At 48.2% G+C, this 24,836-nt stretch overlaps 2 protein-coding genes across 19 annotated transcripts in view; both read left to right on the forward strand.

Annotated features, from left to right (window-relative positions):
- KDM4A (lysine demethylase 4A) overlaps positions 1-20,435 on the forward strand; it is a 44,721-nt gene extending 24,286 nt beyond the window's left edge. The window contains exons 12-22 of the mRNA XM_069479815.1: positions 2,649-2,769; positions 7,582-7,763; positions 9,315-9,519; positions 9,963-10,039; positions 10,675-10,730; positions 12,666-12,774; positions 13,101-13,286; positions 14,867-15,037; positions 18,502-18,621; positions 18,903-18,995; positions 19,130-20,435. Coding sequence (XP_069335916.1) covers positions 2,649-2,769; positions 7,582-7,763; positions 9,315-9,519; positions 9,963-10,039; positions 10,675-10,730; positions 12,666-12,774; positions 13,101-13,286; positions 14,867-15,037; positions 18,502-18,621; positions 18,903-18,995; positions 19,130-19,270 — 1,461 coding nt within the window. The 3' untranslated portion in view covers positions 19,271-20,435. The remainder of the gene's footprint in view (positions 1-2,648; positions 2,770-7,581; positions 7,764-9,314; positions 9,520-9,962; positions 10,040-10,674; positions 10,731-12,665; positions 12,775-13,100; positions 13,287-14,866; positions 15,038-18,501; positions 18,622-18,902; positions 18,996-19,129) is intronic.
- A 1,984-nt stretch (positions 20,436-22,419) lies between these two features.
- The window catches only part of ST3GAL3 (ST3 beta-galactoside alpha-2,3-sialyltransferase 3), a 181,786-nt gene continuing 179,369 nt past the window's right edge, over positions 22,420-24,836 (forward strand). For all 18 annotated transcript variants that reach the window (XR_011234560.1, XR_011234561.1, XM_069479816.1 and 15 more), the window contains exon 1: positions 22,420-22,577. The gene's annotated coding sequence lies outside the window, so the exon portion shown is untranslated. The remainder of the gene's footprint in view (positions 22,578-24,836) is intronic.

Raw genomic sequence — 24,836 nt, forward strand, 5'->3', positions numbered from 1 at the left:
TCAACATGGTTTGTTATTATCCCCCCCTCCTTGCACATGAGTCCTCTTAAATATCTAACCTTGGTGACTCAGGCTAGAAATCCCCACCACCTCTGGCTTCTTGATTCTCATCCCTTTTCTTCCCAGTGTCTGCTATATCCCAGGCCTAGTCCTCTTACCTAGGTGTCTTCAAAGTGGGGACTACAAAGTTACTGGGGAACAGGAGTAAAATAAAATGAACTTTATCTTTATCTTAAACTTTTATGGTCTTTTTGTTTTAAAATATGCATAAGTGCATTAGTGCATTAGTATATATGATTTATTAATAAGTAATACATATATTGGGGTGCATGCCCCTAAATTTTTTGTTTGCATGATAACACTATTAAAAAAGTTTGACAAGTGTGGGTTTTCCAGTTTGTTTTAGCCAAAGAACTTTCTTTAAGTGAAATCTTACTCATTTGAAAAAATCAAAAGCAGAGCTGTTCTGCTTAGAAAGGAGGTAAGGCCTAGAGCCCTTCTTATTCACTCTAAAAGAGGCTCCTGAGGGCCTTCTTGATGTATATTTTGAAAACTGCTGGTTTAGGCAGTTGATCTTGCTCAGGTCTGATTAAAAGTCTGATCACCAGGCTTGGTGGCTCCTGCCTGTTAATCCTAGCACTTTGGGAGGCAAAGGTGGGCAGATCACTTGAGCCCAGGAGTTCGAGGTTGCAGTCAGCTATGATCACACCACTGCACTCTAGCCTGGGTGACAGAGTGAGACCCTGTCTCCAAAGACGGGGGTGGGGAGGGCACGGTGCAGTGGCTCATGGCTGTAATCCTAGCACTCGGGGAGGCTGAGGCAGGAGGATCACTTGACCTTAGGAGTTGGAGACCAGCCTGAGCAAGAGCAAGACCCTATCTCTACTAAAAACAGAAAATTAGCTGGGCGTCATGGTGTGTGCCTGTAGTCCTAGCTACTCAGGAGGCTGAGACAGGAGGATCACCTGAGTCCAGGAGTTTGAGGTTGCAGTGAGCTATGATGATGCCACTGCATTCCAACCTGGGTGACAGAGTGAAACTCTGTTTCAAAAAAAAAAAAAAAAAAAAATCTGTGATCATGTAAGTCTTCATAGACACCAGTAGTAAAAGGTCCCTACCATGCTCACTTCTCCACCACATTCCCCCACACTGCTATCAGCATCACTCACTCGTGTAAGCACAGATCACATTCTGTTCATTCATTTCCCCATACCTCCTCGTTTCCTGGGTGGGCCTTTACATGCTGAATGGGCAAACGCACACTGAAACTTGTTGATAAAATCTGTTTGGAAGAGCAGGCTCTTTTTTACCTGGACGTGGCCTGCTCAGAATTTTTTTCTTGGCATTCCAAATGTGGTCCTTAAGTTTTGGGGCTCTGTGTAGTTGCACGTGGAGTCTGTAGGCCCAGGGTGCCTTCTGTGAAGTGGCACTTCTCTGCAGCATTCTAAGGCACTGGTTTTTGTCACAGTTACAAAGTGGCCTTTTTCCAGGCCTCATTTCCTCGCTTAATGGATTTTGCAAGCCCCGCATCTCCTAATGTCAGTGTAACCAAGTTTTAAATATGTTGAATAGAAAGAAACCCTTATGTAGTAATATTGTCAATCCTGTACGTTTTAAACCTAATTATATTTGTGTTGACATTGTGTAAGTGCTGTGTTGAATCAACCTTTCCCTTTGCAGCTAGGCCAGAGTTTGAGGTGCACTCTGTGTCCTGGCTGATGTTTTCCCCTGGAGAAGAAACTTACTGAGGAATTAACAGTGTCAGATAGAGCTGAGGTCTTGGCAAGGTATAAGGAGAAGTTGACCTACTCTACTTTTAATGGTTCAGTTGCTCCTCAGCCCTTTGGATGTCCTCTAGATACGCCAGATGGCCCAGCTGCGTGGCACATTGTAACGGGTGCTGCTATCCTTCTGGTCCAAGAAAGGGGGCACCTGGGCCCCTCTGGGGCTCTCGGATGCAGTCTCACGGCAGTGAGCTGCAGGGGCACGGCTCTCCTGTATTGCTTGAGCAGGATTATTTTTGGTACATTTCTTTCATTCAGGCTGCTTTGGAGAAGGCCAGGAACCATACTTCAGCAAAAAATTTGCCCTACAATTTTTATATAATCCTGGTTTAGACTAGTTTGGTACATTGTACTCTCATTTGGCTTTTTCTGAGACGGGTATTTTCTTTTTTTTTTTTTTTTGAGACAGAGTCTTACTCTGTTGCCCAGGCTAGAGTGAGTGCCGTGGCGTCAGCCTAGCTCACAGCAACCTCAAACTCCTGAGCTCAAGCGATCCTCCTGTCTCAGCCTCCTGAGTAGCTGGGACTACAGGCATGCACCACCATGCCCGGCTAATTTTTTCTATATATATTTTTAACTGTCCATATAATTTCTTTCTATTTTTAGTAGAGATGGGGTCTCACTCTTGCTCAGGCTGGTCTCGAACTCCTGAGCTCAAACGATCCGCCCGCCTCGGCCTCCCAGAGTGCTAGGATTACAGGCGTGAGCCACCGCGCCCGGCCAAGACGGGTATTTTCTGTGTTTGATTTTATATTTCTTTGTGTTTCTCTGTGCCTCTCTGTACTTTGGTTTTCATTGTACGACTCACTTGGGCTGTGTCTCAAGTTGAGGCAAGACTGATGTGATTTCTTCTGGATTGCCCAGGTTGCGGATGAATACGTGTTTTCCCTGGAGGAGAATAAGAAGTCCAAGGGTCGCCGTCAGCCCTTAAGCAAGCTCCCCCGTCATCACCCACTTGTGCTGCAGGATTGTGTCAGTGACGATGGTGAGTGTTGTCTTCTCTCTTCACTAAGAGGAAAGTAGCTCACTGCATTAGTCCTTGCTTGGACAGGACATCAGAAGGCCAGGCAGAGGGATGAGGGTGGGCCTGTGGCTTAGCTGTTCTCCCAGATACTCCATAAAGAGGACAGGATATCCTTTTATATCTAATTTACTAATCAGATCTCATAAGTTTGATTATCTTAGAATGTACCTTAATATGGGATAACTGCAGGCAGGTTCTTTTCCTTTCTTCTGCTAGGGAGATAAAAGGTTGATTTTTCAGGATAACAAATTCTGTCGATGCTGAGCCCTGTGCTGGATGTGTGGCTACAAAGATAATTAAGATAGGTCCTTGCCCTCAAGACACTCACAGGGTGGTTGGGCAAGCTGACAGGTTAAGCAGATCTGAAGAAAGAAGAGGTGTTGATCCAGCATGAGTAACCATGGGGAACAGAAACAAAAAGGGTATATTAAGAGGAACTGCAGTCAGCTTGGTGTGGCTGGAGTTCACGGGCAAGGCCAGGGAGGGATAGGTGGGGTAGGAGGAGTGAGGCCGGATCATGGGCAGTGTTATATTCGAGGCCAGAGTGAGGACCTTTTCTCACAGGCATTCAGGAGCCATTGACGTGTTTAAGCAGAGAAATGACAGGGTCAGAAAGATTGCTCCTAGTAATGGCATCTTGAGGGTGGCTTTGAGAGGACCAGATGGGCTTTTGTAATGAGCTTTGTGAGACAGGAGGGTCTGAACCAGGATGGTCCTGGTAGGGATGGGAGTGAAGGTGTTTTGGAAGATAAAGGCAGCTGGATTTGGTGACTGACTGAGGAGCTGAGGTGGGAGGTAGGGGAGAAGGATGAGTTGAGTGCCTCCCTGGTTTGTAGCTTTGGTTGGGTTTTGGAAACCTGAGTTCGGGGTCTGTGGGGGTTGTAGACTTGGGGATTGGCACAGAGATGGTATTTGATGTCATTATTGGGATAAACAAGGTCACTCACGGAGACGTCGCAGAGGGGTGGGAGCAGAGGCTGGGCTACGTGGACAGAGCAAGGAGGGGAGCCTGCAGAGGAGACAGGGAAGTGGGGAGCAGGCAGACGAGTAAGAACCGGGAAGCGTGGCACTGAATCTCCAGGAGGGACTGACCGCAGAGTGGTCTCCCGTGTTTCCTGGAGCCCGGAGATCCAGTGAGATCTGCTGGTGAGCCTTGCCATCCGCTCTGCCAGTGACAGGGCCCAGCACCCTCAGGGAGAGCAGAGGCGGTTGTGCTTGTTGCCCTTTCCCACCGTGTCCTCTCCTTTCTGGTCTGCTGTCGGTGCCCCACCTCCGCTGGATAAGCTGGGGGAACATCCCTGAGATCCTCTAGTCAGAAGTGTGGGCAGACCCTGCGTCAAAGAGGAAAACAAAATTACCCATCAAAGATGACCACTGTGAACCTTTTAACGTATTATCTTCCTGACTTTTCTAGTTAGATATTAAATTATGTCCATGTATGTCTTTTTAAAGTAACAATTGAGATCATAATATACTACCTCCTCCCATTTTCTTATGATGAAAAATTTTTAAATGTGGATAAGCTGAAAGGATAAACACCTTATATGTTCTCCATGTATATTCAGCAGTTGCTGCCTTTTTGCCATAATTGCATTTGTCACTCCATGTGCTTTATCGACATCCATGACATATTTTCTGTATCTCTTGACAGCAAGTTGTAGTCACCAAGTCACTTCACTGCAAGTACACCAGTAGGCACCTCCTAAGAAGGATTATTTCCTGTGTAAACACTGCGCTGTTATCACTCCTGGGAAAATAAGCAGTAGCTCCATAACATCATCTGGTCTTAGTCCGTAGCCATCTTTCCCTGCTTCCCAAGAATGTATTTCAGAGCTTCCTTCCTTTAAGCTGATACAAGCCAAACTGAGGTCACACATGGCATTCAAAGTTATGTTTCTTTAGACTCTTTCAGTCTAGTACGCTTCTCCCCCGACTTTTCAGAAAACATTTTCAAGTGAGGCATCACAACTGAGTGAAAATGCACACATCTTAACTGTACAGCTTAATGAAATTTTATATATGTAAACTGTAAAATTTTGATTCCTGCAATTTTCACTTAACGGAGTGAACATTTTTCCTCATCATTCAGCATTCACAAATGGAATGAGTTTTGGCCACTTTTGGCTTTGTAAATGGAATAGATGTCAGTGTGTTAATTTTTTAACTGTAGGTGTGAGCCTGTTTCTGTTTCTTCCAACCTATCTTGGTCACTCTTGTTTTGGCCAGAATAAAGAATAGAATCTGCGCTTGGGTTTTGAGTGCCATGGCTCCTGACTGGGCCTGAGTGGACGGGGCTTATAGGGGTTGATTTCAGTTGTCTGCATTGGTGTCCTTGTGCTACAGTAGCCTTCACTGAGGCCACACACAATGGCAGCTGCCAGATCCTTTAGATTAAACATGACTATGAAGGTGGAGTAGAAAACTATTTATCTGCACTGAGCTGGTGTTGCCAGAAATGAAGAAATGGGCACCTCATGCAAGTGTGTACCAGACCTTCCCTTGGGCTGTTTTTCGTAGATTCAGGGGCCTCTTCAAAAGCACTGCTGTCTGGGGAGAAGCGAGAAGCTCCTTGGAGGGGCTATAGGTGGGGACTGCTGTCTCCCCCCGCCACCACAGCTAGCTGCAGTGGTCTACTCAGGGGGCCTCATGTGGTGGGGCTGGCACAAAGCCAGTCTCCTGTCAGGTGCTGCATACCTGGGGCTTGCTTTGGTCACACTTGCCAAAGAAGGGCATAGCAACGGTAGCTTCTCATACCTCTCAAATGGGGGAGCATCTCGAAGAACACTTCAGACATTAGTTTATTTTGATACTTGCTTCTGCTTCTATCAGATTGCCCTCATTTACTCATAACTTTCAGAATTTTGATGGGGTTTCCTTTACTTCCTTGTTTCTGTTCCTTGTTTCTGCCGGGAGCTGGTGGGCTGTGCCCTTATCTCACTGATTTAGGGGGAGCTGGGAAGCGTACTACCTTAATCACTCACATGAGTTTTGTGACCAAACTTGTTTGTTTTCCATTTAGCAGTGTGTCCGTTTCTTCTAGGAAGGTGCACCCAGAGGGGATTTTTCTTCCCCACACAGTAGTGAGGCCTGATGAGTTGTGTGCTCTGCTGGCTAAGAGCACCTAAGAGACACAAATTGTCATGTAGACCAGGAGTCTGTGAAGAACCAGGAAGTAATTATTTTAGGCTTTACAGTCCTTATTAGTCTCCGTGGTCATCATTATTGTCTTTTTTTTTTAATTTATTTTTTATTTTATTTATTTATTTTTTTGAGACAGAGTCTCACTCTGTTGCCCGGGCTAGAGTGAGTGCCGTGGCATCAGCCTAGCTCACAGCAACCTCAAACTCCTGGGCTTAAGTGATCCTACTGCCTCAGCCTCCCCAGTAGCTGGGACTACAGGCATGTGCCCCATGCCTGGCTAATTTTTTCTATATGTATATATATTTTTTTTAGTTGGCCAGATAATTTCTTTCTATTTTTAGTAGAGACAGGGTCTTGCTCTTGCTCAAGCTGGTCTCGAACTCCTGACCCCGAGCGATCCACCCGCCTCGGCCTCCGAGAGTGCTAGGATTACAGGCGTGAGCCACCGCGCCCGGCCCTCTTTTTTTTTTTTTTTTTTTTAATCTCCAACCCTTTAAAAATGTAAAAACAAAGGGAGGCATGTTGGTGCCCGTTTTAGTCCCAGCTACTCAGGAGGCTGAGAGAGGAGGACCTGCGTGAGCCCAGGAGTTAGAGGCTGGAGTGTACTGTATATGATCATGCCTCTGAATGGCCACTGCACTCCAGCCTGGGCAAAATAGGGAGACCCTGTCTCTTAAAAAAAATGTAAAAACAATTCTTAGCTTCCCGAGTGGGCTAAGACCACAGGCTGCTGTTTGCCAGCCTTGCTCTAGACTCAGGGCATTACATCTGTGACTCGGAGAGGATTCATCTTGAACGTGCCTTCCTCTGGCAGAGCAAGGAGGGGTTAGGGAACCCTTAAAATAGGCAAGTATCCCACTGACCTTTCCAGAGGGAGCTAGAGAGTCCTGACCAAGGACCATGATGTAACAGCTTTTTTTTTTTCTTTTTTTTTTTTGAAACAGTCTAGTTCTGTCGCCCTGGGTAGAGTGCAGTGGCATCATCATAGCTCAAAGCAATCTCAAACTCCTAGGCTCAAACGATCCTCCTGCCTCAGCCTCCTGAGTAGGTGGGACTATAGGCACACACACCACCATGCCCGGCTAGTTTTTTCTATTTTTAGTAGAGACGGGGTCTCGCTCTTGCTCAGGCTGGTCTCAAACTTCTGACCTCAAGCAATTCTCCTACCTCAGCCTCAAGAGTGATAGAAATGTAACAACTTTTAAGCTTTGTCCCAGTTCCCTATTCTTTTCCTTCCTTGCTTCCCTTTAGCATAACTAAAGGGAAAACTCTAAAAGGTAAAGAAAGGGCTTAATGTGCCGACATTTTGGAGGCAGCAGATAACATGGTCTCTGAGAAGAACCCCTAGGGGAGAGGGGTTGAGTGGACGGCTGTTACGGGAGAACAGGGCAGGCCAAGCTCCTGGGGCAAGAGGAAGGATGGAGACCGTCAGGCAGGGCTCCCCACACCAGCATGCAGGCCTTGAAGGAATCTGTGGACACTCGCATTTGCCTGTTGCCTTTATCACCCTTAGGTGTCTTGGGTTTAGTGCAAACTTAGGACCAGGAGTCCTGGCTGAGCTCATCTGCTCACCAGGCAGAGCCACAGATGTGCAGGGTTGGTGCTGACTCACGTTCCTGTTCCCTCTTCTAGAGACACCTGAACAGCTGACCCCTGAGGAAGAGGCTGAGGAGACAGAGGCCTGGGCCAAGCCCCTGAGCCAACTGTGGCAGAACCGACCCCCAAACTTTGAGGCTGAAAAGGAATTCAATGAGAGCATGGCCCAGCAAGCCCCTCACTGCGCTGTCTGTATGATCTTCCAGACTTACCATCAGGTAAGCCCGCTCCACCCCAGCCCTCCATCTACCCAGGACCAGCAATTGGGGGAAGCTAGATTGAACTGTGTGCATAGCTTGTCACTGTTTGTCTTGGAAAGGCTCTTTGCCGTAGCGTTCTCTGCCCCATGTGTATATTGGTCAGGCTCTGCCGGGCAGATAACCCAGCGATGTGGGTTTTCACTGGATAGTGCTTTGGAGGTGCGTTGAGGGTATGGCTCAGGCTCCCCCTTGCACACGCACTCATCACAGACCTCAGTGTTTGCAGAGCAGTCTGCTTTTTTATCATCATTCTAGTCAGTGATTATTGCTGCCAGGTGGTTGTAGTCCTGGCCAGTGAATGGAGGACTGTAATTTCTTTACTGCAGTCTGTACTTGAGATGAAAAGCCAGATCCTCTAATCTTGTCGTCGTCTTTCCTTTCCCATTGGCACAGTGGGTGTTTCCAGTAGCAGAAGGAACTTGGGAGGGGCAGAAGCAGAGGGCCCAACTGAGGGAGAGCAGGGCAGGGAAGCAGGGTTGCTGAGCTCAGCTGTGAGCTTCCCACGCTGGGGCACTGACGGCTTCCCTGTCATGGATCTCTTTGGGTCCAGCTCTCGGAGGCCAAGAGGGCACTCACAGCAGCAGGTGCTAAGGGGACCAGCTCAGTCTCAGCTGAGGCCTGCACAGGGTGGCCAGCAGGTAAGTGGTCCCCCTGTGCTGGTTAAGGTGGCATGGCTGCCACTGAGCCTGGCAGGGCCCCAGGTTCATGCTTGCCGAAAACTGGAATCTCAGACCAACACACTTTGGATTAGTAACTCACTACATCTTTCCACTGACAAAAAGCAAAACCAAAGAACTGTATGTGCCGTTGCCTGTGAGGAAGGTGAATAGCCTGGTTGTTAACCATCAGCAGATCTACTCAGTGAAGGTCAGAGTTTCACGGGTGTTGACATGTTTCTGGGCCCCGTCCTTGGGGTAGGGAGGCGGTGAGGGTGCCATCCAGTGGCAGAACCAGCAGGTATTTGTAGTGAGTATAGTTTGCCAGGGGAAGTATGTGGACATGATGTTCCTCCCGGAGGGGTCGGAGCCAGGAATCACAGGTGGTGCTCTAGCCATGTGAGGGCGCCGCACCTCGGGTGACCTGCTGACACAGACCACCAGAGGCAATCAGTGCTGGCCCATTAGGAGCACCTGCTCTGGGTGCTCTCCCTGGGCGGGGCCACCATACACTGTAGCCCACAGGGGAGCCCACAGTAGCAGCCCAGCTGCCAACATCTCAGTACATTTTATTACCTCTTAGTTTGGGAAGATTGAAATCCCAGTTGCCTCTTACCTCGCTCCCTTTTCTCAGTTGTCCCCTAGGGGCCTTTTTTTGATGCTGCTGTGAGAAATTGAATTTGAGTCATTAGAGGTAACTTCAATTAACAGCTCTGGGATAACGGCTGTGCACCCAGGAGCCATAGCCACAGTCATATCAGTAAGAGCACCAGCTTTCTGCTGATGGAGCAGGTGGGAAGCTAAGAGCATAGGTGTGTGTTCACTGAGGTGTGCACTTGTTCTCACCCCTTAGGTTGAGTTTGGAGGCCTTAGTCAAAACTGTGGAAACGTTCCAGATTTAGCCCCCCAGAAGCAGAGGACCAAGCCATTGATTCCAGAAATGTGCTTCACCTCAACTGGCTGTAGCACGGACATCAATCTTTCTACCCCTTACCTCGAGGAAGACGGTACCAGCATTCTAGTGTCCTGCAAGAAGTGCAGTGTCCGGGTCCATGCTAGTGAGTGCTCCTCACCTTTCTGTGTCCTGTCCCAGGAGCACAGGCCTGCTCCCTGGAAGTCCTTGCTACCCGGTGGCCTCCCAGTCCCTCTATGCAGAGTTTGCTTCTGTGTTCTGGGGAGTTTGTTGCTGATTGATTTTCATTGTCTCCGGGGGTCCGTACTTGTACCAGTCATCTCTGTGCTGTCCTGTTGGTTGCAGGTATATGGAGGTGATTAGTTCCTGCTACTCACTGGGTGTTTGTACCAGTGAATCTACAGTTTTGACTTTTTGAGACTTTGGGCCATACTATATGGTTGAGCCCTGGAGACTCAGACTCTAGAATTCAGGGGTTTCTATAAGGTTTGGTTGTAGCTTTGGGGGTGGTCTATGGAAAAGAATTGTAAATCCACCTTCTGACTCTGACCTCTGGGTTTAATTTGCTCATCTTGGTGCCCCTGTTAGGTTGCTACGGGGTCCCCCCTGCAAAGGCTTCTGAAGACTGGATGTGTTCTCGGTGTGCAGCCAATGCCCTGGAGGAGGTGAGTCCTCCCACACCGCTGCGGAGACTTGGAGTACATTCAGGGCTAGACTGTTCATGCTGGGCTTTGTATTCCCAGCAGTCCACACAGGGCCTGCTGCACAGTTATGTCAGAGAGTACCGTGAGAATAAATCCTGTGACAGTGAGAGTGGTTGCTGCTCACTTGTGGTGTCTGGAAGCTTCACTCATGTTTGCTCCATAGGTGAAGACCAGGCAGAGGCCTTTCTGTAGTGGAAGCATAAGCATTTATCCATTTTGGGGTGGAGCCTCAGAAAGGGGCTGAGATAGTTCATTTTGCAGCTTTCTCTTCATTGTACCCCTTGGAACCTGGCAATACCCCGCATAAGAAGCAGTCAGAGCCTTGTAGTGCCTCCAGTTTGAGCAGAGCATCTTCTGTGCCTTTGCCAACAGTGGTTATTAACAGTAACAGTGGAGAGGATTATGTTAAGGCAAGCGAATACTTGGTACACTTTAGCCCCGAGTGGCCTCTCCTTCCTGCAGGGGAGTCCTGGGTACAGGGGCTGTGTAGGTGAAGGCCCACATGCCGTCATGCTGCTTGCTTATGTGGCGGGGAGGGCAGATTGGATGTTAATGACTAGGCAGTAACCGCTTTCTTTCCTCTCCCTTCTTGGCAGGACTGCTGTTTATGCTCATTACGAGGAGGGGCCCTGCAGAGAGCAAATGACGACAGGTAAGTTTTCTGAGTAGCATCCTGGAACAGACAGGCTCATTTCTGAAGCAGCATGCGGCGGCATGGCGCGGGCAGTGGCTGTTCTTATGAATGACTGATGAGGACTTGGGAAGCACTGTGTGGAGCTGGGCTAGCATCTCCAAGACTAATTTTAAAACTGGAATGCCGTGGGGAGCCAAACAGTCCAGACCTTTCCGACTCCAATTTCCCCTCTGCAGCGGGGAGGGAAGTGGCATCCTCCTTTGGGAGGAACTAATAATGGACTCACGGGAGCATGAAGACCCTGTGGAGATGATGTAGAGACTCCGTGGGCTGGATGCGAGAACATTTGCCTCATTACGGCTGGGCCGGTGTGCAGAGGTGGCCGTGGGCTGGGGAGCACTTTTCCTCAGGGCACTGTCTCCTGGTTCAGACCTGCTGGTGGGAATGAGGCGAGCACCCTCAAGGACAGCAGGACGTTGAGGAGAGCTCAGCCAGGCCCACCCCTGTGGAATCAAATCTACAGACGTCACTGGGCTTCTCAGCTGTCCGGAAGCTCTTTGTCATGGAGCTGAATCTTTGTGCTAAGTCTTGTGTTTAGTTGTTCTGAGGTAGAAATGTTAGATGAATGAGGTTTTTGCCCGGGGAAGAGCTGGCTGTCTAAGGGATAGTACACACAGGTCGGCAGTGAATATCCTGTTTTGAGGTAAAATCTTGTGGGAACTTGCAATGTACCTACCGCCCAGCCTCCTGCCTCCCTGGAACCCCCGTCCTGCCGTTCCAGATAGATGGCTCTTCTGCTTGCTGTCTCCACTCCTTTAAACAGGCACTCACTGCCATCACTGGAGGTCACTGTGTTCCTCACAACTAACTGTAGGGCAGTGCTGGTAACGTCCTTCCTTATTTGGAGTGTGGATGGCTCTGCTAGAGCCTCTCACTCTCACCTTTTAATCCCTGTTCTGCCCTCCAGGGCCACATAAAACAAATCTGCTCCGACTCCCACACGACAGCCCCACCAGTGCTGCCGACAGCTTCCACGTAGACCCAACCTTGTCTGTTACAGGTTTTCACATGGCCTGATTTTAAGAACTTTCACCATTTTAGTTGTTCTCATCTTAGCACATGTCAGTTTCCCCAAATGGCCAGAATTTACCTTAATTCTCTAAGGATGTCTGTTGAACAGACCTTTCAGAGTAAGTGGGGCTTTTAGCCCAATGTCCTAGCACCCTGGGAGGTCGAGGTAGGAGGATCGCTTGAGCTCAGGAGTTTGAGACCGCCTAAGCAAGAGCAAGACCCCGTCTCTACTGAAAATAGAAAAAATTAGCTGGGCATGGTGGCGTGTGCCTGTAGTCCCAGCTACTCAGGAGGCTGAGACAGGAGGATCACCTGAGTCCAGGAGTTTGAGGTTGCAGTGAGCTATGATGATGCCACTGCATTCCAGCCTGGGTGACAGAGTGAGACTCTGTCTCAAAAAAAAATAAATAAATAAAAGTGATTCAAAGATGGATAAAGGGAGCAGAAAGGAGAGGCTTCTTTGCCTCTGAGGGAGAGGACTGGGTAGAGGCCTGGGGAGAGAGCTGTGATTGTTGGCAGATTGGGGCACAGCCGGGATGTTTTCAGGAAGCACTCGGGTCCTGTTGTACAGGGGGTCTTTGTAAAGTCCTCCATTGTATTCTCACTCTCTGAAACCTGCCACACAGTTAGCTGTGGCTCTGCTCGTTTTGCAGCAAACTGTGAGTGAGTGGTGTAAGAAGTGTGACCCTGTGCTAACACAGGGCAATACAGTGGGGAACTGTTTCCGTATAATCACTGTGGAGACACTTGTGATTCTCGCCTTCCTGGGTCCTGGAGCTTGCTGGGTGAGGAAGGATGCACTGTCAGCAGGCCCACGTTAGAAGAGAAGGCCACAGAGCCTTGGGCCCAGAGGTGACTGAGCTAGCCTTTGCCTTTTGGCAGGTGGGTCCATGTTTCATGTGCTGTGGCAATTCTGGAAGCAAGGTTTGTCAACATTGCAGAAAGAAGTCCAGTGGATGTGAGCAAAATCCCCCTGCCTCGCTTCAAACTGGTAAGGAAGAAGAGACAGGCTTGCAGGCTCTACAAATTACCCTACCTACAGGTCTCCGGGTAGAGGGGAACAAAGTATTTCTGCTTGGCCCAGTGGCCACCCTTGCCCCTTGGTCTTGGTCAGAGTTTGTGATTCTCACCCTGTGGTTAAATTACTTAATGGGGACACCCATAACCAGACAAATTAGAGCTGGCTGTGTGTGTCCTAATGTTTTGGGAAAGGGACTGGTTCCTGCTCATTAGGCTCTGCATTTGAGAAAGGGGAACAACAGAGGCGGCTGTACTGTCAGTTCCTGGCGTCATTGGCTTTCTTCCCCTGTGCTGCAGAAATGCATCTTCTGTAAGAAGCGGAGGAAAAGAACTGCTGGCTGCTGTGTGCAGTGTTCTCACGGCCGTTGCCCAACTGCCTTCCACGTGAGCTGTGCTCAGGCAGCCGGAGTGATGATGCAGCCAGATGACTGGCCTTTTGTTGTCTTCATCACCTGCTTTCGGCACAAGATTCCTAATTTGGAGGTGAGGGAGGCTGCCATTATGGAATCCTCTTGACAGTTTTTGGGATCATTTTCTCGCATGCTCTCCATTTATTGTGTTAGCAAATATTTCCTCAAGCATTATGCTTTATGGAGAGTGCTAATGAGTAAGGGATTAAGAGATGGCTCCTGTCCACCCCTACTCCCTGCCTAGTACTTCATAATCCAGTGGCACCAAACTGCTTGTGGTTGATTCCTTTTGATTATCTGTTTTCTTGTTGCCTCTCCACTGGGATAAACTCCTTCAGGGTCCATATCTTATTGATCTGGGTGTCCTTATTACTTAACCCAGTGTCAGGGACATGGCAGAAGTTCTGTAAATGTTGAGAACTAATGGGGAGGGCTCCTGACAGTTAACCACTGACTATACAATAGAGATTTTTGCAGTTTTTCTCTAAATAGCAAAGCACAGAGAAAGACACGTGCATTGTTAGCTGGAGGAGTTATGAAAGGGTTTGGGTAGAAAGTGGCATTTGAAGTGGGTCTTAAGGAAAGAGAAGGAATTGTGAGCAGGCAGCCATTCAAGGCTTCAAAACAGAATGAGCAAGTCTCAGAAGAACGAACATGAGAGACTGGTTCTAGGAATGTGGTGGGGCTGACACTCGAGAGGTAATGAAGGCCCTGGGACTGCCATGCTTAGGACTTTGGCCTCTCTTCCATCGGATCAGGAGAACTTTTAGGATATTATGATTTTGAACTATATTTTTAAAAAAATCACTCTGGTAGTTGTTTGAGGAAAGGATTCAAGGAATAAGAATTTGAGACAGGGAAACCAGTTAGCCTAGGAGAAAGTGAGGTTTGAAGTGGTAACACACAGGCAGAGCATTAGGGTCGCATCTGACCCTGCGATCCTACAACAGGTAGAATCGACAGGGTTTGTTGACCCTCATGGGTTGAGAGGATGGAGAGAGGAGGAGGTGGAAGTGGTGAGGGATTATGAATTAAGATAACTTAGGTTACTCCCTTGAGAGACGGAAGGATGCTAATATTAGTATTAGTAACTGCAATCAGGAACTGAGACGGAGCAGGGTGTTTTGCAGCGGAAGTGGGGAGAGATGGAAAAAAGGAAAGTACATGTAAATTTTGATATTTCTGCAGCATTCTGGTTGAGGGTAGAGCTAGTGCGAAGACCTGGTAGAGCTTTTTGCCTGGCGGGGCCAAGACCCCAGGTCACCTATTGAGTCTGTCCTTTGGTAGTCTGTATATCTGAGCTGTAGCATCAGTAGATGCTATTTGGTCAGCCCTGGCAATAACAGGGAAGTCACAAGAGTCTGTTCAGGGAGTTTGGGGTAAGGTAGTATGGTATAAGAACCAGTTGTGGACTAGGAGCTAGGGAGGTTTTAAAATTTATGGCGGAAAATATGATACTGGTTTCTTCCAGTGTCTTAGGTGGGATGTGTATATCTGTAAAGGCCAATTTCAGCTCCCGTCTCTTCTTTCCTTTTTACTTTCCCATTTCCATGCTTATCATTGCCCAATAGAGAGGAACCAATTGATCTTGGTCCCTATGTGCCAGGCCTGTCAACTCAATGTGTGAATAACCCAAGGCTCTGTTTTTTCCAGCGTGCCAAGGGGGCCTTGCAGAGCATCACTGCAGGCCAGAAGGTCATTAGCAAACATAAGAATGGACGTTTCTACCAGTGTGAGGTGGTCAGGCTCACCACTGAGACCTTCTATGAAGTCAACTTTGATGATGGCTCCTTCAGCGACAATCTGTATCCTGAGGACATAGTGGTAATGTCTGCAAAGAGCTTCTTGGGCAGTTTGGCATAGGGGGATGTTTCTAGGTCTGGCTGGCAAACTGGCTGTAGGTCTCCCTGCCTTTTCTATCCAGGTCCCCTGGTCCCATCAGTCGATCCCCAAACAGAAAGAAGCATTTGTATTGGTCTTTCCTTGCAAAGAAAATTACATGCCACTAGGGTACCCTGCTTCCCCTAGAAGTTTGTGTGAATCAGGATTTTCTGTAATTCTTTGAAACATGCACATATTTTGGTCTAAACTAAACTATGTTTTAAGGCATTCTAGTGCAGTGGAAAAGCCTGCACTAGTCAAACCCATGTGCCAACATCAGCTTCACTGCTTAGTAGCTGGAAGATTTTCAGACGTATCCACCTCTTTTCTACCAGTCCCTCTTAGGAGATATGCAGAGTCTGCTTTTGTCTCTTCACAGTTGAAGGCTTTGGGGCTGAGTAGAAACTGCTTGGAGACACCTGGGCCTGCCCATGTTAACAACACCTGAGACACTAGAGACCCTGCCTGGACCCAATCCTAGGTTTCCTGGCTCAGTATTCAGGACTTAGTTCAAGTTTCCCCTACCCCTACCCTGCCTTTTCATGTGGTAGACTAAGTGCCAAGGTGGAGAAGAAGGAAACCATTTCTTCCTTTAACAAATCAGGTATATCCCATGTTTATACCATTAGCAACTTAACTGCTAAAAGCACATTCATTAGTTATAAGGTAGACTTTTAGTGAAGATGGTATTAGTAGTATTCATAGCAGTAGTATAGCTCTGATTTATTAAGCTCTTACAGTATGCCAGGCACTATGCTAAGTGCTGTATGTCAAGAATCTCTTTCACTTCTCATACCAACTCTGAGAAGTGGGTGGTATTATCTCTAACTCATAGAGCAGTAATCTCAGGGATCCCTTTTTATAAAAGTTACTGAAAACCCCAAAGAGCTTGTGTTTTTGTGGGTTATATCTACCAACATATACTATATTAGAAATTAACACTGAGACTAATTAATGTAAACTAATTCACTTTTTAATAAAAAAAAATTCTAAAACAAAAACAATTGAGAAGAATGCTATTTTTCTACAATTTTGTAGATCTCTTTAATGTCACTTCTTGATTTAATCTGTTCTGATATACTGTTTTGGTTAAACTATAGGAAGAAAATTCAGCCTCACACAGATATGTAGTTGGAAAGGGGAGGAGTATTTTGCACATCCTTTCAGATAATTGTGATTATTCTTCTCTGATGCTCTACCAAAACTCAAGTGGCAGTTTCTTAAAAGTTAGTTGCAGTGTGGAATCTGAAAGCAGGTCAATGAACTTTTCATACTCTGTTATATTAAAATCCATTGATCTTACTTAGAATGCATCTTTCACTTCATGCATGATTTTATAACATCATACATTGGTCATTTAGAAAATATGGGTGGATTGGACTATAGAGATCTTCTAAATGTTGTTAAATGTTATATGTATTAACAGATCACATTGTTAGTATCATTAATCTCATCAGAAAGCTTTAAATTTTGGAAAGCTTCAAGCTCACAGTGGTGAATGCAACTTTTCTGAAATTCTAATTTTATCTTGAAAGTGTGAATTTTATTATTGGTAATAGATACTGACTCTTGTTTTCCTTGAAATGACAGGCTCACTCATTCATTTCAAGTTGTCTGCCAAATCCCCAAGTCTGAATACCATAGTTTGTTAGTCATTTTTTTCAAATAAAAACTGGTGTTTCACAAAAAAAGAAGCTAGTATAGCTCACAAGTCAGACAATTACACAGGTGTTTTTTCTCTCAAGACAACCATCATACTTTGGTCTGCAGCCAGAGTGTCTTATGAGTATTTGTACATGTACTCAATGATTAAGGTTTAACAAAATTAATAATCTTTACTGCTCCATCAAGGGACATCGTTACGTGAAACCAAGTTTCTGCTTTTTTCCCCCTAAATTATGAGTGCACAGTGGTGAAAAATGTAATAATAATGAGTAGAACTTGGGGCCAGTGCCTTGATTTGTGTTTAGGTGCCAGCAGTTGTACCCATCATAGATTTGATACCATCACTGCAAATGTTAACACAATGAAAAAGGCTAGTGTTTTAACGTTATTATGGAAATAGTCATGGCCTCACATGCTCCCTGGAAGTGCCTCAGGAACCCCTCAGAGGTTCGTGGACTACACTTGGAGAACTGCTGTTACAAGAGGTGGAAATGAGTTGCAGAGAACTTAAGTGATTTATTAACTGTCACATAAGTTTGACTAGCTAAAACTTCCACCGCAGATTTAGGGGGCGGGGGGGCTGCAGTTTCTGCTTAATTGTTAGATTGATACAAAATATATTTATTACCTACTCAGTAAATGAATTGTCAATACAGTATAAACTGTTTCTGCTCAATAAATGAACTGGCAGACGGCAGGACAGGACAGACCTTTTCTAACTCTTGTCATGTACAGTCATTGGTAAGAGCAGTTGTGAATATCCACATCCTTTTTTAGACTCACTGCCCCCTGCCCCCCACTCTTCTCTGATGTGTACTTTTTACCATGTCTCTAAGGACCTTCTCTCAGGTCTACCCATCAGACCTTTCATTCAACCCACATGCATGTACATTGACCTCCCACTATATACCAAGCCCTTTGCTGGGAATATGGTGAGGACTCACCTTAGGATATCTACCCACTTCTGGAAGGAGTAGAACTTCTAAAATACTTTGCCAAGTCCCATGGTGGGTGATCCTTTCTTTTCGTACCTTTCCTATTAAGAACACATTTTGAGTACAGTTGTAGCATTTCAACATGGCAGAGCCCTGGGCAGCCCTTAGAGGAAGAGTTGAGGGAATGCAAGAAGGACTCTTGATTACAGCACCTGTCTTCTATGTTTACTAAATTATTGTAGCCATTCTTTTTTGTCACCTAGAAGCACCAGGGGACAGAGATATGGGGCAGACTTTGACTTAGCAAGCACGTCTTTTTTTTTTTTGAGACAGAGTCTCACTCTGTTGCCCAGGCTAGAGTGAGTGCCGTGGCGTCAGCCTAGCTCACAGCAACCTCAAACTCCTGGGCTCAAGCAATCCTCCTGTCTCAGCCTCCCGAGTAGCTGGGACTACAGGCATGCACCACCATGCCCGGCTAATTTTTTCTATATATATTTTTAGCTGTCCATATAATTTCTTTCTATTTTTAGTAGAGATGGGGTCTCACTCTTGCTCAGGCTGGTCTCGAACTCCTGAGCTCAAACGATCCGCCCACCTCGGCCTCCCAGAGTGCTAGGATTACAGGCGTGAGCCACCGCGCCCGGCCTGCAAGCACGTCTTTATTACATCTTTCAGCCTAGAGAGAGATGCCTTGCTTGGAGTATTGGAGCAGGAATTTGTCCTGGTTCATTCTCTCCTGAGTAGATGGTAGTTACCACTGTGCTCAAATGGACTTTTTTTCACTCTCCTTCCTTCCTATTTCCTCAGAGCCAGGACTGTCTCCAATTGGGTCCTCCTGCTGAAGGGGAAGTGGTCCAAGTGAGATGGACAGATGGCCAAGTCTATGGAGCCAAGTTTGTGGCCTCCCACCCCATCCAAATGTACCAGGTAGCCAAAGGTTCTTGCTGGGAGAGGCGGGGCATGTAATTAAATCATCGCTTCCTGTTGGGCCAGAGGCAGTCTGCTCTTGGAAGAACTAATGAGTTGGTAACCCTTTCAGAGCTAGGGGTCTGCCCTGTGTCCAGCTTGCCAAGTGTGGCTTCAAACATGGTAGCCCGTATTTCAGTGTTCTAATTCCTTCTTTTGGCTGCACGAATTGCCACTGCATATGGTGCACCAGGGAGAGAGTCAGGGATTTCCTAACCAAAAGGCTTTTGTTTCCTTGATAGGTGGAGTTTGAGGATGGCTCACAGCTTGTAGTTAAGAGAGATGATGTGTATACGCTGGATGAAGAGCTTCCCAAGAGAGTCAAGTCTAGACTGGTAAGTGTTTGTTTTTTTGTGCCCTTGGTTCCTGTCTGGGAGGGAGGGAGGGAACAAGGCAAGGATCTGTCCCTGTGTTTTTCTTGGGGTAGTTGGCCATAAAGTGATTGTTTCGCTTGCTTATTCTTCTATAGTCGGTAGCCTCAGACATGCGCTTCAACGAGATTTTCACAGAGAAAGAGGTTAAGCAAGAAAAGAAACGGCAACGAGTTATCAACTCAAGATACCGGGAAGATTATATTGAGCCTGCACTATACCGGGCCATCATGGAGTAGGTGCTTCCAGGGTCCAAGAGATTCCCAGCCATCAAGGCAAGAGCATTCTGGGGTTCCACAGCACAGCAGACACTTGGAACTCTGAAGTCTCTAAAAGTGAAGTTGTAAAAAGAAAAGGAATGAAATAACCAACACCATCATCTTCTCACCCCACCCTCATGGCATTCCGCTATAGTGAAAGGACAAGCCGTTTCTGGACATGTGGCAGCAGCTGGTGATCTTCCAGCTGAGGGGCTGAGCACTGGAATCCTGTGGCTGCACTGACTGACCCCAGTCCATAAAGGGGTCCACTGTGCTGGCTGGACTGATTGCCCTGTTCCTGGCCTAGGACTTAGCTTCCTAACAGTCGCCTGCACCAACTAGGCAGAGGTGCTGGTGCCTGCCCCCATGCCCACTTTTGTATTTATGTGTGTGTGTGTGTGTATGTTTGTATGTATGTATGTATGTTTGTGTGTTTGGTCTGGACCAGCTTCTGCCAGCCCCTGGCCTTTACTTTCTTCCTTGCCTATGTAGGGCGAACAAAATGTGAAATTCTGCCCTCAGATGAGCTGAGTAAGGGCCCCTGGGGTTGGCTGGAGATGGGTGTGGCATCTGTCTCGGCCAGAGCAGCCTCAAGAGAGTGCTGGCAAAGCTGCAGTATTGAGATGCTAAGAGTTGATGCCACTTCTTTGTCTTCCCTTGAAGGAGAACATAGGGATAACATGGGTGTGTGCCCACAACACTAGGCACAGAGCCCCTGTGGCACAGTATTAGTGGGTGTGGGTGGGGACTACCCTGAAGGGGGGATTTTAATGATGGAAGCAGGCAGAGCCTGGTGGGTGATTCTATCAACAGAATATTGCAATCATGCAGGGGTGCAGGGCTGGGAGGGTTAGGTTGAAGTAACTGGGGCCACTGGAGGCCCACTGGGGGTGGGAGGGAGCTGATTTAGGGGTGGGGGTGGGACTAGAGGGCAACACTGAAGGGGTTAAACAGGTTTTTGCTCCTCATGAATTTGTTTGCCTGGGCCCAGGATTGTAGGGCTTCACACCTATACCTTGTGTATACAAAAATAAGATTTATAATACTTCTCCTTTTTTTGTTACGTATGAACGCTATAAACCAAATTATTTTGAAAACCGGTGCATCACCTTGTCCTTAGCAATAAAATGTGTTGAGCAGAGGATTGGCTGTCTCTGCCCCAAGGAGCCCAAATGGTCCAGGGTCATGCTGGGGGTGTATCCAGAGTCATAGGCTCTGGGACAAGGCCATGCATTACAAAAATCAGTAAGGCAGGATCTAGGAAGCTGTTCCAGAGAGATGGGTCCCTTCTTTGTCAAGCTCTGTGTTGGGCCAAGCATGGTGGGACATGGGAGCGGGGACACTTTTGGCTATGAGCACCTCTGCATTGTATCCCCCTGCCTGGGAGATGGGCAGGAGGAGGTAATAGAGAAGCACCAGACGCCCCAGTCCTCTCAACAGCCTAATCTCTTGCTTCAGTGGCCTAAGTCCATTACAGCATCTGTCTTCTACACAAATTTTGGAACCAGTTTGAAGGAGGGAGTGCATTTTAGGTGCTTGAAGAGCAAGGGACTCAGCCCCTAGTGGGGTCCTGAAGCTGCTCTGAGCTATCTGTAGTTGGTGAGAAGCTTCCCTGGAGGAAGACCCAGTTCCCTTCACCTTGTGGGTCCCTGAGGTTGAAGTGGACAAGGATGGCGAGCTGCAGGGCAGGGAGGGGACAGTGAATAACAGGACTTGGGTGCAGCAGAGCTGCTCCAGCTGGCCCTTGGACAGCTAGGTACTATATGCCGTGGCCCTGTCTAGGTGCAGGAGAGGCTTGTGTCAGCTCAGCTACTCTCAGTGCTTCCTTGTGTCCCTCGGGGTTAGGAGGTGGTTGCTACTTGGTGTCTGATTGTGGGAAAAGGGAGGAGCAGCAGTTTTCAAAGATGCTTTTCTATGCCAATTCCCTCCTGGGGCCAAGAAAGGAAGGTTGACTTTTTTGCCCTGCCCCCACATTCCCAGGGGAGGCTGGGCAGAGCCAGGCCTTAGTGGATTGGTGATTGAGCCCTGGGAGCACGCATCTTTGGAGCACTTCCCCCGCCTTTCTTCACAGAGTCTCAGACCTTCCTGCCTCTCTCACTGACGCCAGTGTCCCCAGTCTTACTGAAGGACCTGCAGGGCTGGGTGCCTGGTCTAATCCCAGCAGAGTTCTTAACAGCTGACCATTTTTCTAGAAACTGTGCAAAGTGATAACCCTGAGGAAACAGAAACTCAGAGGTGACAGGATTTTCCCATATCATATGGAACCCGCCTGTTTTCTCCCCCACTGGCTGCCTTCGCGGTCAGGTCTGGACCTTAGAAGACTGACCCCGGGCAGAAAGGCCCGCCAGCCAGGCTCCTCCCAGAAGCTTTTTTGCCACAAAGGACAAGCTGCCTGCCCTAAAGGTAGGGTCATTGTGCTGGCATCCTAGGATTACAGTTTAAAGTTTCCCTGACCCCTCTGAGGAATTAAGTTTTAAATTGTGCCAGGGCTCAGCTGCGGGAATGAGAGAGTGGGGTGGGAAACGGCTGTAAAGTGTATGTGGGGCGGAATGCCCACGTGCCCGAACTACACACTTTCCACGAGGCTCTGAAATTAACGTACAAGAGTAGCCTGGACCTCCGTGGCCTTACCCCACAGGATTGGGCACGGAGGTCCAAAGCCTTGGGCCAGATGGAGTGGACTGGCGGCACTCGTGACACGGAGGGCGAGATGAGGTGCCCCTCGACGTGGAATGACCGTAACCACCCTGCACTTTGAGCTCCGCGCACGGGCAAGGAAACAGGCTCTCCAGGGCCTGGGTCCTCGGGGCCGCCCGAGCAGGCCGCAAAGCCGGGGAAGGAGAATTCCTCCAGACGGCCGGGTGTGCCCTGGAGGGGACCGACGCGAGGCAGGCAGGACCCGCTCGGCCCAAGGGAGCCCCGCGCCCCCTAGCTTTCTCCAGCCGGGGTCCCCGGGGTGGGCGGGCCGGAGAACTCCGCGGCTTCTGTGCCTACTGGGCAGCTCCGGCGCGCGCCCGCCCACTCGGGCAGCGCAGCTCCGCATTGGCCAGCCCGGCGCCCCGCCCGGCTCCCGCGCGCCCATTGGCCGCGGACGCCCGACCTGGTCGTGGCCGCGCGCTCCGCCCGCCGCTGCGTCCCCACTATGGCGGCGCCCATGCAGCCCACCGCGTCGTGGGCGCCCGCCGGGGTCCCCCGCGGCTGCCGCCGCCGCCTGCGCCGCCGCCTCCGCCTTCTCGCCCCGCGTGGGGCCGGGCGCCGCCTCCCCCCGGCCTCCCTCTCCGCTGCGGTAAGGGCCTGCCCGGTGCACTTTGGGGCGTGACGGCGGACCGCGGCTAACGGTCGCCGCGCTGCCCCGCCCCTCCCCCGTCGCCCGCGGTCCCCGGGCCGGGCGGGGCGCGAAGCCTGCGCTAGTGCTGGGGAAGGAGGGGTCGAGGTACGGCCCCGTTGTCCCACGGGCTGGGAGCCCAATCCCTAGATGACCTCGACTGGGTGGGGGCTGCCAGGCCTCGGGGGAAAGGCGGGCCGGACGCGGGCCGAGCGGTCTGAGGTCAACTCCCAGCGAGACCCCGCATTGCTGTGTACCTGGGCTCAAAGCAAGGACACTGTCATTCAGGCCCCGCTGTGGCAAGAGGAAGGAGAAGTACAGGGAAAGCCTGAGCCCGAATCAGCAGCGTATGGGTCGCGGTTGTCATTGCTTACTGCTCTATTTGGGGCCAGATGTTCAGAGGGACCAGGGTCAATTTGATTGGCAAAGTACGCCTTTCTTGCTTCCTTTCCTTCTGACACTTTTCCCCATTGTCTCCTCCGTGATTTTGCTCGCAAGAGGAAATATCTTAGTGAGGAGAGCAGGTTTGGTTAAGAGAGTGTCTCAAGAGTATTTTGGATTCCTTTTTACAACAATGCCCATTTTTATGATTCCTCAATAAACCTCATTTTTGTTTGTGTTTCTCTCACATACGGGGAGGGAGTGAAACGTGAGAACTGAATCATTGCAATTAATTGAGGGAGGGACTAATGAAGGCAGCTGTTATTCCAGAAAGTAAAATATACCAACTTTTCTATGGATATATTTTGAATTGTCTGTACTGTAGATAGTTGGACATGAAGGTAGAAAAAACCACTAGGTAACTGAAAGTAAAACAGTCCTCATGACAAATTAGGTTGTTTCTAAGACAGAATCATTTTGGGGCTGGGCGCAGTGACTCAACCCTGTAATCTCAGCACTTTGGGAGGCTGAGGCTGAGGCTCGAGGATGCCTGATGCCAGGAGTTCAAGACTAGCCTGAGCAACATAGCCAGACCTTGTCTCTAGAAAAAATAGAAAGATTAGTTGGGCATGTTGGCACATGCCTGTAGTCCCAGCTACTTGGGAGGCTGAAGCAGGAGGATTGCTTGAGCCCAGGAGTTTGAGGTCGCAGTGTGCTATGACAAGGCAACTAGACTCTAGCCCTGGCAACAGAGGGAGACCCTGTCTCAAAAAAAAAAAAATCATTTTGGAGTGATGATCACTGAACTGTTTGGTGTACTTTTACGTTAACAGTCAGAGGGTTGAAAGGAAGCTGGTGCAAAAATTTGTGACTAAGTAGTATTTTCAAATAATCTCTTAGGCAACAACAGCTCCTAAGAGTAGAGATTCTTAACTCAAGGATATTTTGAAGTATTAAGTTGTGAATCTCTCCATTTCACATGTCTGATATCTAAACATGGTTTAATAAAAGTAAATTATTAATGATGAAATAAGACATTCATATTCTTAGAGACTAATTGACTTTGGATCAATCAATGAAGTGTCTCCTGAGTACATATTTTGTGCAAGGCATTGACTGAGGAGGAACTCAAAAACATTTAAAATATGAAACTTGTTCTGATGGGCCTATAATATAGTTGTGGGAATAAAGCATTCACATGACAGTGGTAACTAATGATATGGCCTCCAGAATTCCAAGACAGTAGGTACGAGAAATCAGGAAAAGGAGAAATCCATGTGTCTGAGGAAGGTTTCACAGGGGAGCCGAGTTGAGCCATGAAGATTGGGTAGGCCTGGTTGGCTGAAGAGGAAGGAGAAATGAGCAGATGAGAAAGTGAAGATGGTAGAGGCACAGGGGCAACCTGAAATGCTCATGGGTGTTTCCAGGGAGTTTCATATTGGAAAAAGTGGGAGATGAGGGTGTACAAAAAGTAGGTTGATGGCAACAATCCTGAATGGAGCAAAGGATAAACAGGTAGTGGTATTTATTTCAAAGGAAGCTGGAGCTAGCTAACCATCAGAAAATAAAGACAGTACCTCTTTATTTGACATTGTCAATTTTTTGTTTAACTTCAGCTATTTGGAATAGCAATTCCCTTAACTACCCAGGATCTGCACCTCAAGTTCATTCTTGCCTTTCTTCTTTTCTCCCCGTGTTCAGTTGGTTGCCAGGTCTTGCTGATCCTACCTCCATACTATTTCTGGCATCTGCTTTTCTCCACTACTACTGTCATCGTACTAATTTAGGGCCATTGATACCATTCCTGCAAATTACCACAGAAACCCTCTAACATTTTTT

Source organism: Eulemur rufifrons, chromosome 8 (assembly GCF_041146395.1).
Source record: "Eulemur rufifrons isolate Redbay chromosome 8, OSU_ERuf_1, whole genome shotgun sequence".
In the NCBI taxonomy this organism is placed as follows: domain Eukaryota; kingdom Metazoa; phylum Chordata; class Mammalia; order Primates; family Lemuridae; genus Eulemur; species Eulemur rufifrons.